The 20,000-nt window shown below is 46.4% G+C and overlaps 1 protein-coding gene across 11 annotated transcripts in view; it reads right to left on the bottom strand.

Annotated features, from left to right (window-relative positions):
• The window catches only part of SVIL (supervillin), a 200,986-nt gene that overhangs the window by 134,537 nt on the left and 46,449 nt on the right, over positions 1–20,000 (bottom strand). For 7 of the 11 annotated variants that reach the window (XM_075315505.1, XM_075315507.1, XM_075315506.1 and 4 more), the window contains exon 7: positions 1,659–1,739. The exons of the other annotated variants lie outside the window; for them this stretch is intronic. In XM_075315505.1, the coding sequence (XP_075171620.1) occupies positions 1,659–1,739 (81 nt within the window). The remainder of the gene's footprint in view (positions 1–1,658; positions 1,740–20,000) is intronic. 11 annotated transcript variants of the gene reach the window in all.

Consider the following 20,000-nt stretch of genomic DNA (forward strand, 5'->3'; position numbering starts at 1 on the left):
CTGCCTCAAAAAGGCAGCATTTTGAACAACATAGTGTGAACAAGAAACCCAAATTCCCATAGACTTTGCTTGAATAGAAGAACACATCCATTTTGGCATTAAACAGCGCAGAAGAAAAAGCAGCAAAAAAGCAGGTAAAAAGCAGGTAAAAAGCAACGTGCGCACATACCCTTAGACGGAAAGACCCACAAACAAGCAAGACCTGAAGGCTGCGGCTGTAAAGGCCTGGCAAAGCATTAAGGAGGAGGAAACCCAGCGTTTGGTGATGTCCATGGGTTCCAGACTTAAGGCAGTGATTGCCTCCAAAGGATTCGCAACAAAATATTGAAAATAAAAATATTTTGTTTGGGTTTGGTTTATTTGTCCAATTACTTTTGACCTCCTAAAATGTGGAGTGTTTGTAAAGAAATGTGTACAATTCCTACAATTTCTATCAGATATTTTTGTTCAAAACTTCAAATTAAACGTTACAATCTGAACTTGAATTCTGTTGTAGAGGTTTCATTTCAAATCCAATGTGGTGGCATGCAGAGCCCAACTCGCGAAAATTGTGTCACTGTCCAAATATTTCTGGACCTAACTGTGTATACATACATACATACATATATACATATATACATACATACATACATACATACATACATACATACATATATATATATATATATGGCTGTGTATATATATTGTGTGTGTATGTGCCTGTGTATGTTCCTGTATAAGTGTATGTGCCTGTAGATACAGTGATAAGTATTTCATATTGTCTCTCCAGTAAAGGAGACAAACTCTAGCACAGCGCCACCTATTGGAAGTAGCGATCCTAAGTATTTCATACAATTTTACAAGTTTTCCAACTGATAAGAATAGTTTTTTATCGTAAGTACACTTCAACTATCACAGAGAGCAATACCGCAGATCCAGGATCCAGGAGGCCTGTGGGCGCAAGCAGGGGTTTTGTTTTTTTAGTGTTTTTTTTTATCATTATATTTAAAAAAATATTTCAGATTTGGTCAATCCATTTAAATCTACAACCTGGTGCTACCATTGGGTGGGAATATGTACACATAGGCATAACAACAATAGCTGCAGGGGTTGCAATTGCATTCGGCCCCTGGAGGCTAGGAGGCCCCCAAATCTCTTTGGCCTATAAAAAAAGACCAATATATTAAAGATTTGCAATAATTGGGGGTCCCATTGGAATTTTGCATCAGGGAACAATTAGATTCAAGTTACGCTACTGTGTGTACATGGCGTCAGTTTGGAGCAGAAACTAAAAGGAAACTTAAGTCCTACTCCAAAACTTGGAATTTCAGCTCCAAAGTCTACGCATGCTGTTTTAGTGGGGGGAAAAAAAAAGTGCTGATTGGACCAATTAATGTAATTGAATGAAAAGGGTTACAAATTTTATTAGCCAATTATGTAAAGTAATAAATTATTGCTATATAATTTTATTTTTTTTTTTAGTTTACTTGGTAGCCAATTAGTTGTGCAATCCATTTGTGGCAAATAAAACACACAGGTGCAGATGTGATGCCACGAGGCCATTCCAGTTCTGTGGTTAAGGGATGAATGTGGTTACATTTGGAATTGGTTAAAATTTGGGAAGGAACAACCGAATTAAAATATGTAAGAATTAGCCACAAAACCACAAGCTCCGGTACCTGGAGGGCCAGCTGATGAGAGACGCCGTGTCCCCATCGGAGTCCTTGTGAAGGAACCATTCTGGTTTCGGCTTTCCTGCTCTGGTGCACAAAAGAGATCACCTTAAAAGCGTTTCGGTAATCCAGACCGGGGTATTCTGTACATTACAGAGCACACAGCCAACGATCAAGTCATAAAAAGCAGTGGAGCAGGTGCTGTAAAATGGAAACTACAGTATTTGTTGGCAAGAGGACTCGGCTGAAAGCTGCGCAGAACAGATAACTTTCCCCATTTTCCGTTCTGGTGCTGAAGAGTTTTGGAAAGGAAGAAGCCATATCCCATTTATCACAGGGAACATATGTACAGACGCAGACAATAACAAAGACCGAGCAAAGTGGAAAAACTAGACCCTGATACTCCTATTGTAGTATCTTTTGTAGCCTAAGAGTAATGACCTTCGGAAAGCATACAAATTATATATATATACACACATATATACACACATATATATACACATATATACACACACACACACACGTGCATCTCAATAAATTAGAACATAATCTAAAACTTAATTTCAGTAATTCAATACAAAAAGTAAAACGCATATATTATATAGAGTCACTACACACAGAGGGATCTGTTCCTATATATTCTATAGAGTCAGTACACACAGAGATCTATTCCTATATATTATATAGAGTCATTGCACACGGAGGGATCTATTCCTATATATTATATAGAGTCATTACACACGGAGGGATCTATTCCTATATATTATATAAAGTCATTACACACAGAGGGATCTATTCCTATATATTATATAGAGTCATTACACACGGAGGGATCTATTCCTATATATTATATAGAGTCATTACACACAAAGATCTATTCCTATATATTATATAGAGTCATTACACGCGGAGGGATCTATTCCTATATATTATATAAAGTCATTACACACGGAGGGATCTATTCCTATATATTATATAAAGTCATTACACACGGAGGGATCTATTCCTATATATTATATAGAGTCATTACACACGGAGGGATCTATTCCTATATATTATATAGAGTCATTACACACAGAGGGATATTATATATATATATATATATATATATATAGTCATTACACACAGAAAGATCTATTCCTATATATTATATAGAGTCACTACACACAGAGGGATCTATTTTATGTGTTTATTTCTGTTAATGTTGATGATTATGGCTTACAGCCAATGAAAACCCAAAAGTCATTATCTCAGAAAATTAGAATAATTACCACAAAACACCTGCAAAGGCTTCCTAAGCGTTTAAAATGGTCCCTTAGTCTGGTTCAGTAGGCTACACAATCATGGGGAAGACTGCTGACTTGACAGATGTCCAGAAGGCAGTCATTGACACACTCCACAAGGAGGGTAAGCCACAAAAGGCCATTGCTAAAGAAGCTGGCTGTTCACAGAGTGCTGTATCCAGGCATACTACAGTAATGGAAGGTTGAATGGAAGGAAAAAAAGTGTGGTAGAAAAAGGTGCACAAGCAACCGGGATAACCGCAACCTTTGTAGGATTGTGAAGAAAAGGCCACTCAAAAATTTGGGGGAGAGTCACAAGGAGTGGACAGCTGCTGGAGTCAGTGCTTCAAGAGCCACCACACACAGACGTATCCAGGACATGGGCTACAACTGTCACATTCCTTGTGTCAAGCCACTCATGACCAATAGACAACGCCAGAAGCGTCTTACCTGGGCCAAAGAGAAAAAGAACTGGACTGTTGCTCAGTGTCCAAGGTGTTGTTTTCAGATGAAAGTAAATTTTGCATTTCATTTGGAAATCGCGGTCCCAGAGTCTGGAGGAAGAGTGGAGAGACCACAATCCAAGCTGCTGAGGTCTAGTGTGAAGTCTCCACAATCAGTGATGGTTTGGGGAGCCATGTCATCTGCTGGTGTAGCTCCACTGTGTTTTATCAAGACCAAAGTCAGCGCAGCCGTCTACCAGGACGTTTTAGAGCACTTCATGCTTCCCTCTGCCAACAAGCTTTTTGGAAATGGAAATTTTATTTTTCAGCAGGACTTGGCACCTGTCCACACTGCCAAAAGTACCAATACCTGGTTTACTAACCACAGTATCGCTGTGCTTGATTGGCCAGAAAACTCGCCTGACCTAAACCCCATAGAGAATCTATGGGGTATTGTCAAGAGGAAGATGAGAGACACCAGAGCCAACAATTCAGATGAGCTGAAGGCTGCCATCAAAGCAACCTGGGCTTCCATAACACCTCAGCAGTGCCACAGGCTGATCACCTCCATGCCACACCGTATTGATGCAGTAATTCATGCAAAAGGAGCCGCGACCAAGAATGGAGGCATTTACTGTACAGACTTTTCAGTAGGCGCCAACATTTCTGAGTGTAAAATAATTATTTCAGTTTGTCTTATATAATATTCTAATTTTCTGAGATAATGACTTTTGGGTTTTTATTGGCTGTAAGCCATAATCATCAACATTAACAGAGTTTTCTGGCCAATCAAGCAGAGGGATACTGTGGTTAGTAAACCAGGTATTGGTACTTTTGGCAGTGTGGACAGGTGCCAGGTTCTGCTGGAAAATGAAATTTCCATCTCCAAAAAGCTTGCCGGCAGAGGGAAGCATGAAGTGCTCTAAAACGTCCTGGTAGATGGCTGCGCTGACTTTGGTCTTGATAAAACACAGTGGAGCTACACCAGCAGATGACATGGCTCCCCAAACCATCACTGATTGTGGAGACTTCACACTAGACCTCAGCAGCTTGGATTGTGGCCTCCACTCTTCCTCCAGACTCTGGGACCGCGATTTCCAAATGAAATGCAAAATTTACTTTCATCTGAAAACCCACACCTTGGACACTGAGCACAGTCCAGATCTTTTTCTCTTTGGCCCAGGTAAGACGCTTCTGGCGTTGTCTATTGGTCATGAGTGGCTTGACACAAGGAATGTGACACTTGTAGCCCATGTCCTGGATACGTCTGTGTGTGGTGGCTCTTGAAGCACTGACTTCAGCAGCGTCCACTCCTTGTGACTCTCCCCCAAATTTTTGAGGGGCCTTTTCTTCACAATCCTACAAAGGTTGCGGTTATCCCGGTTGCTTGTGCACCTTTTTCTACCACACTTTTTTCCTTCCATTCAACCTTCCATTACTGTAGTATGCCTGGATACAGCACTCTGTGAACAGCCAGCTTCTTTAGCAATGGCCTTTTGTGGCTTACCCTCCTTGTGGAGTGTGTCAATGACTGCCTTCTGGACATCTGTCAAGTCAGCAGTCTTCCCCATGATTCTGTAGCCTACTGAACCAGACTAAGGGACCATTTTAAACGCTTAGGAAGCCTTTGCAGGTGTTTTGTGGTAATTATTCTAATTTTCTGAGATAATGACTTTTGGGTTTTTATTGGCTGTAAGCCATAATCATCAACATTAACAGAAATAAACACTTGAGAAGATCCCTCTGTGTGTAATGACTATATAATATATAGGACTAGATCCCTCTGTGTGTAATGACTATATAATATATAGGAATAGATCCCTCTGTGTGTAATGACTCTATATAATATATAGGACTAGATCCCTCTGTGTGTAATGACTATATAATATATAGGAATAGATCCCTCTGTGTGTAATGACTATATATATGTGTTTCCCTTGTTGTATTGAATTACAGATAGCAATAGACTATGCAACACAGAAGCTATAGAAGGCAAAAATGGTGCAAAATTTCTAACTAATCTCAATTGCAAAAGTGTTTTTTTTTTTGCCCCACGGATTTGAGTAAGAGAAAAAATAAAAAATATTCAAGAAATTTCCTGTCAACTTTTTTCCACATTAAATAACAATTGCATGCTTTAGAAATAAGGTAATATGTAAAGAAGGTACTGTCTTGAATGTAAATCACTTATCAGAAAAAAGCCCATCCACTATTGAAGCCGTAGATTTTAGGAGTGATCGCAGATGTCCTAAACTCATCTGACAAAGTCCAAGAAGGGAAGAGGTTAGGCTATGCGCGCACGTTGCTTTTTTTGTTACCACAAAGATGCAGCGTTTTTGGCCGCATGAAAATGCACTCGCGGTAAAAAAAAACAAAAAAAACGCATAAAAAAACCGCATGCGTTTTTGCGTTTGCCACGTTTTTTCCCAATGCATTGAATGGGTGAAAAATGTTGGCAAAAACGCGGAAATAATTGACATGTTGCATCTTTGTGGTCACCACAAGAACGCACCTAAGACAAAACTGCACTGTGCGGACAGCAAAAAATAAAACTCAGACTTTGCTGGGGAAGCAGTGTCATGCAGTTTTAAGGCCAAAAACGCACCCGAAAACAAGCAAAGACGCGTGAAAAACGCACCGTGTGCACACAGCCTAAGAATTTCTTGTACACCGAAAAAAAAACAAAAAAACAAAACGATTATTGTGATTTGCTACTACTGTAATTCACAATCAAATGTGTCCAAAATAAAATAATAAAAAAAAAAAAAAAAAAATCATGAAGAGCCCCATAGAATCTTTTGTGAATAATTATTTCTCTTTGTTGAGTGGCCTAAATATGACCATAGCAGGACTCTCTCCAGGCAGAGAAGGCAAGGCGAAGACCACTGTCACTTTCCGTTTTTTAGTAAGGATGCACTCAGATTCCCGCATAAATCAGTCCGAAATCAGACCACAATGCAAGAAATAGCCGGCGGGTCTCCTGACACAAGACTAACAGCTTCATAGAAATAAATGAAGCTGTTGCTCTCATGTTAGGAGACCCGTCGGCCAGTCTGTGCGTTGCGGTCCAATCTCGGACTGATTTATGCAGATATCTCAGTGCACTCTTAGACGTTCACTTTTGCAAATGGCTAAACAAAGGGCGGGGGGGGGGGGGTGTAAAGGCTACGTCTCACTAAGCAACATCGCTGCTGAGTCACGGTTTTTGTGACGTAGCAGCGATGTTGCTAGCGATGTCGCTGTGTGTGACATCGAGCAATGACCTGGCCCCTGCTGTGAGGTCGCCGGTTGTTGCTGAATGTCCTGGACCATTTTTTGGTCGTTGCTCTCCCGCTGTGAAGCACAAATCGCTGTGTTTGACAGCGAGAGAGCAACGATCTGAATGTGCAGGGAGCCGGCTTCTGGCAGCCTGCGGTAAGCTGGTAACCAAAGGTACATATCGGGTATCCAAGCAAAGCGCTCTGCTTAGTAACCCGATGTGTACCATGGTTACGTGTGCAGGTAGCCGGCTTCTGGCAGCTGCAGATGCTGGTAACCAAAAGGTACATATCGGGTATCTAAGCAAAGCGCTTTGCTTAGTAACCAGATGTGTACCATGGTTAAGAAGCACAGCGTCGTTACACAGGTCGCTGGTGGCTGATCTCTGTGGAGATCTGCCTGATTGACCGCTCACCAGTGACCATGTAGCGACACACCAACGATCCCCGTCAGGTCAGATCGCTGGTGGGATCGCTGGTTGCGTTGCTTAGTGTGACGGTACTCTTAGGCCAGTGGATTAAAGACAGACAGTAGCTCAACTCCACAGGGCCATCCGAGTCCAATAGACTAGTGAGTATGTCAGTGTGGTATTCGGCCACATTGAGGCTACGTTGTGTCCATACCAGAAACAATAACCAAGTGCATTTATTACAGAATTATTTGTGTTAGCAGGAAGGATCTAGTCATTATTAAATTAATGACCATGAATTATGAAAGCATTTTATATTTTATGCTGCCAGATACAGCCTAGAAGTCCATAATGTGCTCTACCTGTTAGGAAATTAATGGACTATGAAGCCGCCAGCCACAGCTGCAGATTAGGTAACTGTGTTGTGGTCTCTGTACGTCTTACCATTAGACAAGCCATGCGATGTAACACGACCTGCTTGAACGCGGAGCCCCGGATCACACAGTGGTGCTTGGCTTGGAAGAGGCCGCGTACTGTGAGGATTTATCATGCTTTGAGCTTTTCCAAGGTTTTGGAGAGGTAGTTTAGTGTCCAATAAACATTGGAAGGTTCAGATTTCTCTTAAATGAAGCATTGAAGAAAAGGAAAAATACAAATCTCTTCCCACGCAGGAGTCGTTAGCAAACACACGTCTTTGTTTCCATAGATATTAAAGGTACAAAACAACTGAGGATCCGAAAAGTTCACAACTCAGGCCACAAAACACACAAGACATAACGCCATGTATATTATTTGCCTTAAACATTAAAGGCGTTGCCTGTGAGAAGTGTGCTCCTCCTTACAGGAAATTGGTTTGAGGAGTTTTCCGCAGCTTGGGTCGCCAGTGATCACCGGCGTTCCTTAAGAAAATAGTTTTAACAATGGATCTGAGCGTGCTCTATTCTCTTGAGGATCATACTTGGCCATTAAAGTCTATGGAGATCCGTAAGACATGGCTGGAAGTAGGAAGGCCGACCTTGTACATCAGAGCACAGTCTTAGTGTCTTCCCTTTTTAAAGGGAACCTGTCAGGTACAATATGTACTTAGAACCACGAGCAGTTCTGGGTGCATATTGCTATTCCCTGCCTAACCGCCCCTATATAGGCATAAAGAGATCTTTACTAAAAGTATTTCTAAAGATCTCACATGATATGCTAATGAGCACAGGGACTAGTCACAAAGGCATTAGTTCCCTTGGCTAGTTGGCCCCCCTTCGCATGTTAGTCTGCCCCTGTGGGCGTGTCAACATGCTAATGAATGTGCGTCAGAGGATGGTCGCGCCCACCTCTGCTGCCATCGCGTCAGACAATGGATTTTGTCTCAGTGTGCATGACCCCGGACTTTCGGTCATGGGTACTATGAAGCCGGGTGTACAAGTCCTGGCTTCAAAGCCAATATAGTACAAAGTCCGGGATCATGCGCACAGAGCCGAAATCCAGGACTCTGACGTGATGGCAGCGGAGAGGTGAGCGAGACCATCCTCTGATGCTTCGCATGCATTAGCATGTTAGCACACCCACAGGGGCATGCTTACAAGATAAGGGGGCTGACTAGCCAAGGGAACTAACGCCCAGGGGACTAGTCACCGCGCTCATTAGCATATCATATGGGATCTTTAGAAAAAGCATTTCTAAAGAACCCTTTATCTATGCTAGTGTATGCAAGGACGGTTAGGTAGGGGTTAGCAATATACACCCAGAACTGCTCGTGGTTCTCAGGGCATATTGGACCTGACCGGTTCCTTTTACCAGATACATTTTTTTTTTAGAGTCAATGCGTTAAAATAGTTCTAACAATTTACCTGCTTCAGTGGGAAAAAAAAATAAAATAAAATGAAGCCGCTAGGACGACACCTTAGACCACGTGCACACGTTAAGTATCTGGTAAGTTTTTGTTACCTCAGTATTTTTAAGCCAACACTAGGAGAGGGTTAAAAAAAAAAAAAAAATGCAGAAGTGGTGCCCATGTTTCTATTAGACTATGTTCACACAGGGCATTTTTGCTGCGGTTTATTTTTTCTGCAGTAAAACTGCATCTCTTGGCAGGAAATAACCTGCGGCTTTGGTGTAGTTTTTCTGGCGTTTTTTTTTTTTTTACAGCGTACTTGGCACTTCCTCATTGCCTTGTATGGGTGAAAAAAACAGCAAAGAAGGGAATTTTGTTTACTTACCGTAAATTCCTTTTCTTCTAGCTCTAATTGGGAGACCCAGACAATTGGGTGTATAGGCTATGCCTCCGGAGGCCGCACAAAGTATTACACTCAAAAGTGTTAAGCCCCTCCCCTTCTGCCTATACACTCCCCGTGCTCCCACGGGCTCCTCAGTTTTGGTGCAAAAGCAAGAAGGAGGAAAAAGAATTATAAACTGGTTTAAAGTAACTTCAATCCGAAGGAATATCGGAGAACTGAAACCATTCAACATGAACAACATGTGTACACAAAAAAACAGGGGCGGGTGCTGGGTCTCCCAATTAGAGCTAGAAGAAAAGGAATTTACGGTAAGTAAACAAAATTCCCTTCTTCTTTGTCGCTCTATTGGGAGACCCAGACAATTGGGACGTCCAAAAGCAGTCCCTGGGTGGGTAAAATAATACCTCGTAAGAGAGCCGTAAAACGGCCTCTTCCTACAGGTGGGCAACCACCGCCTGAAGGACTCGTCTACCTAGGCTGGCATCCGCCGAAGCATAGGTATGCACCTGATAGTGCTTCGTGAAAGTGTGCAGGCTCGACCAGGTAGCCGCCTGACACACCTGCTGAGCCGTAGCCTGGTGCCTCAAAGTCCAGGACGCGCCCACGGCTCTGGTAGCATGGGCCTTCAGCCCTGAGGGAACCGGAAGCCCAGCCGAACGGTAAGCTTCGATAATTGGCTCCTTGATCCACCGAGCCAGGGTTGATTTGGAAACCTGTGACCCTTTACGCTGGCCAGCGACAAGGACAAAGAGTGCATCCGAGCGGCGCCATACGAGAAATGTAGAGTCTGAGTGCTCTCACCAGATCTAACAAGTGCAAATCCTTTTCACATTGGTGAACTGGATGAGGACAAAAAGAAGGTAAGGAGATATCCTGATTGAGATGAAAGGGGGATACCACCTTAGGGAGAAATTCCGGAACCGGACGCAGGACCACCTTGTCCTGGTGAAACACCAGGAAAGGGGCTTTGCATGACAGCGCTGCTAGCTCAGACACTCTCCGAAGTGAAGTGACTGCAACTAGGAAAACCACTTTCTGCGAAAGGCGTGAGAGAGAAATATCCCTCATTGGCTCGAATGGTGGTTTCTGAAGAACCGTCAGCACCCTGTTCAGATCCCAGGGTTCTAACGGCCGCCTGTATGGAGGGACGATGTGACAAACCCCCTGCAGGAACGTGCGTACCTGTGGAAGCCTGGCTAGGCGCTTCTGGAAAAACACAGAGAGCGCCGAGACTTGTCCCTTAAGGGAGCCGAGCGACAAACCCTTTTCCAGTCCAGATTGAAGGAAGGACAGAAAAGTGGGCAAGGCAAAAAGCCAGGGAGAAATACCCTGAGCAGAGCACCACGACAGGAAGATTTTCCACGTCCTGTGGTAGATCTTGGCGGACGTTGGTTTCCTAGCTTGTCTCATAGTGGCAATGACGTCTTGAGATAACCCTGAAGACGCTAGGATCCAGGACTCAATGGCCACACAGTCAGGTTGAGGGCCGCAGAATTCAGATGGAAAAACGGCCCTTGAGATAGCAAGTCTGGTCGGTCTGGTAGTGCCCACGGTTGGCCGACCGTGAGATGCCACAGATCCGGGTACCACGACCGCCTCGGCCAGTCTGGAGCGACGAGGATGACGCGGCTGCAGTCGGCCCTGATCTTGCGTAACACTCTGGGCAACAGTGCCAGCGGAGGAAACACATAAGGGAGCTGAAACTGCGACCAATCCTGAACTAAGGCGTCTGCCGCCAGAGCTCTGGGATCTTGAGACCGTGCCATGAACGCTGGTACCTTGTTGTTGTGCCGGGACTCCATGAGATCGACGTCCGGCACCCCCCAGCGGCAACAGATCTCCTGAAACACGTCCGGGTGAAGGGACCATTCCCCTGCGTCCATGCCCTGGCGACTGAGATAATCTGCTTCCCAGTTTTCCACGCCTGGAATGTGAACTGCGGAGATGGTGGAGGCCGTGGCTTCCACCCACAGTAGAATCCGCCGGACTTCCTGGAAGGCTTGCCGACTGCGTGTGCCGCCTTGGTGGTTGATGTATGCCACCGCTGTGGAATTGTCTGACTGAATTCTGATCTGCTTGCCTTCCAGCCACTGCTGGAACGCCTTCAGGGCAAGATACACTGCCCGTATTTCCAGAACATTGATCTGAAGCGAGGACTCTTGCTGGGTCCACGTACCCTGAGCCCTGTGGTGGAGAAAAACCGCTCCCCACCCTGACAGACTCGCGTCCGTCGTGACCACCTCCCAGGATGGGGGTAGGAAGGATTTCCCTTTCGATAATGAAGTGGGAAGAAGCCACCACCGAAGGGAAGCTTTGGTCGCCTGCGAGAGGGAGACGTTCCTGTCGAGGGACGTCGGCTTCCTGTCCCATTTGCGAAGGATGTCCCATTGAAGAGGACGCAGGTGAAACTGCGCGAAAGGAACTGCCTCCATTGCTGCCACCATCTTCCCCAGGAAGTGCATGAGGCGTCTCAAGGTGTGTGACCGACCTTGAAGGAGAGATTGTACCCCTGTCTGTAGTGACCGCTGCTTGATCAGCGGAAGCTTCACTATCGCTGAGAGGGTATGAAACTCCATGCCAAGGTATGTCAGCGATTGGGCCGGTGTCAGATTTGACTTTGGAAAATTGATGATCCACCCGAAACTCTGGAGAGTCTCCAGGGTAGCGTCGAGGCTGTGTTGGCATGCCTCTAGAGAGGGTGCCTTGATCAACAGATCGTCCAAGTACGGGATCACCGAGTGACCCTGAGAGTGGAGGACCGCTACTACAGTAGCCATAACCTTGGTGAAAACCCGTGGGGCTGTTGCCAGGCCGAACGGCAGTGCCACGAACTGCAGGTGTTCGTTCCCTATGGCGAAGCGCAAGAAGCGCTGGTGCTCTGGAGCAATCGGTACGTGGAGATAAGCATCCTTGATATTGATCGATGCAAGGAAATCTCCCTGGGACATTGAGGCGATGACGGAGCGGAGGGATTCCATCCGGAACCGCCTGGTCTTTACGTGTTTGTTGAGAAGTTTCAGGTCCAGGACAGGTCGAAAAGACCCGTCCTTCTTTGGGACCACAAACAAGTTGGAGTAAAAACCGTGGCCCTGTTGCTGAAGAGGAACAGGGACCACCACTCCTTCTGCCTTCAGAATGCCCAGCGCCTGCAGAAGAGCCTCGGCTCGCTCGGGAGGCGGGGATGACCTGAAGAATCGAGTCGGGGGACGAGAGGTGAACTCTTATCTTGTAACCGTGAGACAGAATGTCTCTCACCCAGCGGTCTTTTATTCGTGGCAGCCAGGTGTCGCAAAAGCGGGAGAGCCTGCCACCGACCGAGGATGCGGAATGAGGAGGTCGAACGTCATGAGGAAGCCGCTTTGTTAGCTGCCCCTCCGGTGGTCTTTTTAGGACGTGACTTAGACCGCCATGCATCAGAGTTCCTTTGCTCTTTCTGAGGCCTTTTGGACGAGGAGAATTGGGACCTGCCCGCGCCCCGAAAGGACCGAAACCTCGACTGCCCTCTCCTCTTTTGGGGTATGTTCGGTTTGGGCTGGGGTAAGGATGTATCCTTTCCCTTGGATTGTTTGATGATTTCATCCAAACGCTCGCCAAACAATTTGTCGCCAGAAATTGGCAAACTGGTTAAGCGCTTTTTGGAAGCAGAATCTGCCTTCCATTCCCGTAGCCACAAGGCCCTGCGGAGTACCACCGAATTGGCGGCTGCCACCGCCGTACGGCTCGCAGAGTCCAGGACAGCATTAATAGCGTAAGACGCAAATGCCGAGGTCTGAGTGGTAATGGACGCCACTTGTGGCGCGGACGTGCATGTGGCTGCTTCAATTTGCGCTTGACCTGCTGAGATAGCTTGTAGCGCCCATACGGCTGCGAATGCTGGGGCAAAAGAAGCGCCGATCGCTTCATAGATGGATTTCAACCAGAGCTCCATCTGCCTGTCAGTGGCATCCTTGAGTGAAGCCCCATCTTCCACTGCAAGTATGGATCTAGCCGCCAGTCTGGAGATTGGAGGATCCACTTTGGGACACTGAGTCCAACCTTTAACCACGTCAGGGGGAAAGGGATAACGTGTATCCTTAAGGCGCTTAGAAAAACGCTTATCTGGACAAGCATGGTGATTCTGGACTGCCTCTCTGAAATCGGAGTGGTCCAGAAACATACTCTGTGTACGCTTGGGGAACCTGAACCGGAATTTCTCCTGCTGAGAAGCCGACTCCTCTGCTGGAGGGACTGAGGGAGAAATATCCAGCATTTGATTGATGGATGCAATAAGATCGTTCACTATGGCGTCCCCGTCTGGAGTATTAAGATTGAGAGCGCCCTCAGGATCAGAATCCTGATCAGCTACCTCCGCTTCATCAACTCGAGATTCCCCTCGCTGAGACCCTGAACAATATGATGATGTCGAGGGAAAATCTAAGCGAGCTCGCTTAGTCGGTCTGGGGCTGGGGTCTGTGTCAGAACCCTCAGCCTGGGATCTATGAGATACCCCGGGAGGACATTGTTGGTCCAACTGAGGAGGGCCAGGGAACAAAGATTCAACAGAGTCCCTGTGCTGAGATACCGGCCTGTACTGCAAGGCTTCTAGTATCTTAGCCATAGTCTCAGAGAGTTTTGCAAACTCTGTCCCCGTCACCTGGACATTGTCAGCAGGTGGCTCCCCCTGGGCCCCTCTTAGCAGAGGCTCTGGCTGAGCAAGTGCCACAGGGGCCGAACAGTGCAGACAATGAGGGTCAGTGGAACCTGCCGGTAGCGGGGTCGTACATGCGGCGCAGGCAGCATAATAAGCCTGTGTTTTGGCACCTGCCTTTTGTGGGCGCCATGCTATTATCTTCCCTGAGCAACACAATAGGGTATATAGCCAGAAATCAACTGTGCACTATACAGTGTAAAATAAACATATAATGTTACACTACTGCACAATGGGGCTAGCACCACAGGTGCTGCTTACCACCCGCTTAAAGCGGTTGTGATGCCACCAGAGTCCCTGCCTGAGTCTCCCAGACTTTGTCCCCCTCTGCTGCGTCCGAGGAGCTGACAGGAATGCGTCCTGAGGAGAGGAGGGAGCCGTGGGCGTGACCCAGAAAGAGCGGGAACTGGTGCCTGCACTGTGCACAGTGAGGGGAGTGGAGTATGCAAAGCATGCTCCAGCCCTCAGTGCTGCTCGTTCTGTGCAGCGTCCCGCCCTTCCCCTGCCTGTCAGGGCTATGGGCGGGAGGAAAGGAAACTAGGCCGCAAAAAGCCGGGGACTCTAGTAATAAACACGGCCGCCGTAAAAGCGCGGCCGGCGTGGAAGTCCCCGGCGCACTACAAGTCCCAGCCGCGCCGCAGTGTTTCCAAGGCAGCGGCGGTCAATGCGGCAGTCCCTATACATAAACACACTCAGCAACGCTGAGTGTGTAATGGCACATATTAACCCGGTCAGCGCCGCGGTCCCCGGTGCACTAGCACACCCAGCAAAGCTGGAGTGTTGCTGTGCGCGGTCCCCACGGGGACACAGAGTACCTCCAAGTAGCAGGGCCATGTCCCTGAACGATACCCGGCTCCTATCCAGCAGGCTCCACAGGAGTTGTGGATGAAGCACGGTCTCATGTGCCTGGAGACCGATAGGATCCCACTTCCACCAGAACCCTGAGGGGGATGGGGAAGGAAAACAGCATGTGGGCTCCAGCCTCCGTACCCGCAATGGATACCTCAACCTTAACAACACCGCCGACAAAAGTGGGGTGAGAAGGGAGCATGCTGGGGGCCCTATATGGGCCCACTTTTCTTCCATCCGACATGGTCAGCAGCTGCTGCTGACTAAGCTGTGGAGCTATGCGTGCGTGTCTGACCTCCTTCGCACAAAGCAAAAAACTGAGGAGCCCGTGGGAGCACGGGGAGTGTATAGGCAGAAGGGGAGGGGCTTAACACTTTTGAGTGTAATACTTTGTGCGGCCTCCGGAGGCATAGCCTTTACACCCAATTGTCTGGGTCTCCCAATAGAGCGACAAAGAAAAGACGAAGAATTGACATGCTGCTTCTTTCACAAACCAAGCAGTTTGTAATTTCTGCCGCAAAAAAAAAAAAAAAGCAAGTGTGTTTATGTAAGTAATGCCCTGCACATGAGGTAAGTGACATAGAAATGTAGTATAGTTCTCGTGATTAGCTAATTGAAGGCAGAGGCTGCTGCTACTTACTGGGATAGGATCTTGGAGATGGGAATACTTCTTTAACACAAAAACCTAATTTAGCAACAGGTCATTTTCTGATGACCGCTTTCCTTCAATTTGGAATCCCAAAAAAAGAACATTTGAAAATGGGTTTACGTCTTTAAGAAAAAAAAAAAAATGTACTCCCTATCAGTAGAAAACTTATCCATCTCCAAGGTCCAATTCCAATATGTAGTAGGTGTAATAATAAGTAAAAATAAAGATTAGCAAATACCTTCAATTAGAAATGTAGTATTGATCTCCTAATTAGCCATATTGCTTACCTCATGAGCAGGGCATTGCAGCTTAGGTATCCATGGGTACGACCACTAACAGCTGTCACTATATGAGTGAACATAACCATAGATACCTAGGCGATTATTTTCTTAGCCATAATCGGACCGAGAAAACAATCGCGTCATGCTGCAGGTGCAATGCGAGACGCTTCTCTCGCACCCATTCAAGTGAATGGGCGAGAGGGGAAAAAAAAAAAAAAAAAAAAAAAAATCGCACTGCACTCGCAGTACACTGGTGTACCGCAAGTGCAGGGCGAGAATAGCAATAGCTGGCTACGGAGGAGAGAGGGAGAGAAATCCCTCCCTCCCCTCCTTAGCGCTGGCCCGTCCCCCGCAGCTGAGGTCCGCTTGCACAGTAGGACTGCAGTCGCAGGGATGCTAGCATGACACTCGGCTCCTGCTGTGCTGCCAGCGCGGGCCAAGTGTCATGCGAGCATCGCACTAGTGCCCCGTGTGGCCCTGGCCTTACACCTACTACATATTGGGATAGAATCTCGGAGATGGGAATACCCCTTTAATTTATGAATACATGTCTATGTAGAGATGTAAAATAAGATCCTAGCGCTTATTATTTCAAAGCGCTGGGGACCATCTTCATGGCTCCACTGTGGTGAATAAATCCAGAATATTGACAGACTAGATCTGCTTTATGGTGTAAATTATGCAGTTTAGAGGTTTATCTAATGGCATATTGGACATCCTTGGTATAAGTGAGAATATTATGGTCACTCCTGTGTCAGAGTCTCCACTGTAGATTCTGGTGATAACACTGCATGCAAGATAACTGGAATGCCGGTGAATCTGTTGGACCCTATGGATAGTCATTGGGGGTTGAGGGGTGCCAGAATTATCAGTTTAATGGAACCAGATGTGTACAGTGGTTTTAGTTAAGGGGAATCTGTCACCAGGTTTTTGCTCCCCCATATCAGAGCAGCATAATGTAGAGACAGAGACCCTGATTCCAGCGATGTGTCACTTACTGAGCTGTTTGCTGTAATTTTGATTGAAATCAATGATTCTCTGCTGCAGATCTAGCAGTTATACAGAGCTTGTGATTATGCTGGACTACCTGCAGCACGCCAAGTAGTCCTGTAATGATAATTACTGCTGATTAATCATTGATTTTAATCAAAACTATACAAAGCAGCCCAGTAAGTGACACATTGCTGGAATCAGGATCTCTGTCTCTACATTATGCTGCTAAACCTGGTGACAGATTCCCTTTAACGATGGGCCAGAACCTAAAAGGCAAGACTACGATTTAGGTAAAAAAGTCCAGACTTCAGCTTCATCCAGCATCTCTCAGATTTTTCTACAGGTTCCTAGACATTATGAGATGTTCCCTCAGAGAAGAGACGAGACAATGATGCGCAGTTCCATCTCTTCAGTCTATTGCTGGGCATCTCATTGTCGGACTGTTGAACATTTTTCTAAAAAAGGACAGTGACCCTTATCTACAAGCCAAATCCCAACCTCTGGTGTTGTATATATCTGCAGCATCTTGGCATTATTCTGTACATAAAGTTTTATAGGGACATATATTTGTGGAAATCATCCTAAATTCTCACGAAGAGACCGAGAAATAAACGGCATAGGGAAAACAGCGAGGATCTCTCTTATTTCAGGAACATATGTTTTCCGTTAAAATACCATCTGACAACCACTCGCTAAATATTAACATGTGGGATTTTGTTTTATTCCTCAGTCATTCTGACCTGGCCACATGTAATATATAGGAGTGCGGAGATCCCAAGATACACACATTAAACAATTAACTTAGGAAACTTAGAGGGGGGGGGGAAGGGGGGCGTAGTGTAAAACGATTTTCTTTATTCAGGCTCTGAATTGTCCAGCATGTAAAGGCCTCAGGGCCGAGCAAATAATACACCGAGGGGACTGTAAGCACAAAAATAACTGATCTCCCATTAGACTTAGTACATTTATATAGGATTGATGGATATATGACCCTTAAAAAAAAAATAAAAAATCCTACATCCTAAAACTACAGGAGCTTTGCGAACACTTCCATATACACAGCTGTGAAATAACCTTCATTTTCACTGACCGCGAGATTAAGGGGTGCTTCACACACAGCGAGCTCGCTGCCGAGATCGCTGCTGAGTCACGCTTTTTGTGACGCAGCAGTGACCTCATTAGCGATCTCGCTGTGTGTGACACTGAGCAGCGATCTGGCCCCTGCTGCGAGATCGCTGCTCGTTACACACAGCCCTGGTTCGTTTTCTTCAAAGCCGCTCTCCCGCTGTGACACACAGATCGCTGTGTGTGACAGCAAGAGAGCGACAAATGAAGCGAGCAGGGAGCAGGAGCCGGCGTCTGACAGCTGAGGTAAGCTGTATCCAAGATAAACATCGGGTAACCAAGGTGGTTACCCGATATTTACCTTAGTTACCGGCCTCTGCAGCTCTCACGCTGCCTGTGCTGCCGGCTCCGGCTCTCTGCACATGTAGCTGCTGTACACATCGGGTTAATTAACCCGATGTGTACAGCAGCTAGGAGAGCAAGGAGCCAGCGCTAAGCAGTGTGCGCGGCTCCCTGCTCTCTGCACATGTAGCTGCATTACACATCGGGTTAATTAACCCGATGTGTACTGTAGCTATGGTAGGAGAGCAAGGAGCCAGCGCTCAGTGTGCGCGGCTCCCTGCTCCCTGCACACACAGCTGTGCGATGGTAACTAATGTAAACATCGGGTAACCATACCCGATGTTTACCTTAGTTACCAGTCTCCGCAGCTTCCAGACGGCTGGCTGGGGGCTGTTCACTGGTCGCTGGTGAGATCTGCCTGTTTGACAGCTCACCAGCGACCATGTAGCGATGCAGCAGCGATCCTGACCAGGTCAGATCGCTGGTCGGATCGCTGCTGCATCGCTAAGTGTGAAGGTACCCTAAGAGCGACCGAACCCGGTGTTATAAATGCCTAGAGATAACATCTGTATAAACACCGGTTCTGATGTCATCACGTCAATGATTATAATGAATGATTGTGCATTATTAGGCAGAGTTCACATGCCCATTTATCATCCAAATAAAACGGACCTAGTATACAAAAGAAAAAGCCTGGATCAGATTCAACCTGATGAAAATCTGATTCACTTTAAAATTGATTAATTCACATCGACTTCAATGGCTTAAAGAAGTTTTCCACTTCTAATGTGATCCCCTTTCTTTTATCCTAACTTTTCCAAACACTTTCCTAATATACTTCTGCTAGCTACTCGGCTCCTGTAAGTATATAGCTAAGGCTACTTTCACACATCAGGTTTTTTCCATCAGGCACAATCCGGAAAAAAACGGGTAAAACGGATGTGGTACCGCATCTGTTTTATCCCCATAGATTTGCATTGTTACCGGATTGTGCCTGATGGCTTTGCATCCGTTTTTTTCCGGATGCGGCAAAATTAATTAAAGTGGCGGCCAGAGGCAACGTATCTTGCAACGTTTTTTTTGTCCGGCAAAAAAACCGCATCGCGCCGCGACGCATTTTTCAATGCATGCCTATGAACGCTGGATGCGGCAAAAAACGCATCCGGCCGCCGCATGTGGTTTCTTCCACTGCGCATGCTCAGTAGCGTGCCGCAACCGGAAAAAAACGTACGGGCCGCATGTAAAAACTTTCCGCCGCATCCGTTGGATAGGTTTCACAGCCGGATTGAGCCGCACTGCTCAAACCGGATGTGTGAAAGCAGCCGAAGAAGCTCGTAAATACATTTTATTGTTGTTGAAGCTTTGATCCTTCCGGTCTGCAGACCGGAATCGGAACAACCGAACTGTACACGTCCCTGGTGGGAGCAGAGTTGCCTCTCTGAGTGACAGCAGTCTGGGCACACATGTCCAGATCACACTTCATTCTTCTCTCAGCCCCCACTAGTGACGTGCCCTGCTCAGTTCGTCCGAGTCCGAAAGGATCACAGCTACAACAATAATAAAAACTAAAAGAAAAAAAAATGTTCACTTGTGACGCCACTTGCGGTGTTGCGGCTAAGTATAGGGAGCCGCCACTGCAGAAGGTCTCTACTGGGGCTGATTATATTGGCAGCTAGAATGGTAGACCCTCCACAAGTCGGGTTTTGCCTCAGAGGGTGTATGGTGTAGTGGTCGTCAGAAGAAGGGAGTCCACACAGATGTTCAGTGCAACTGGTTTACTCATTGCTAGTAGATGTTGTCTGGTTGTCCGAGGCCGGCTGGTTTTGCCTCCAGGTCCCCTTCGTCCCAGTGCCAGTCTGGT

Source organism: Anomaloglossus baeobatrachus, chromosome 6 (assembly GCF_048569485.1).
Source record: "Anomaloglossus baeobatrachus isolate aAnoBae1 chromosome 6, aAnoBae1.hap1, whole genome shotgun sequence".
Classification (NCBI taxonomy): Eukaryota; Metazoa; Chordata; class Amphibia; order Anura; family Aromobatidae; genus Anomaloglossus; species Anomaloglossus baeobatrachus.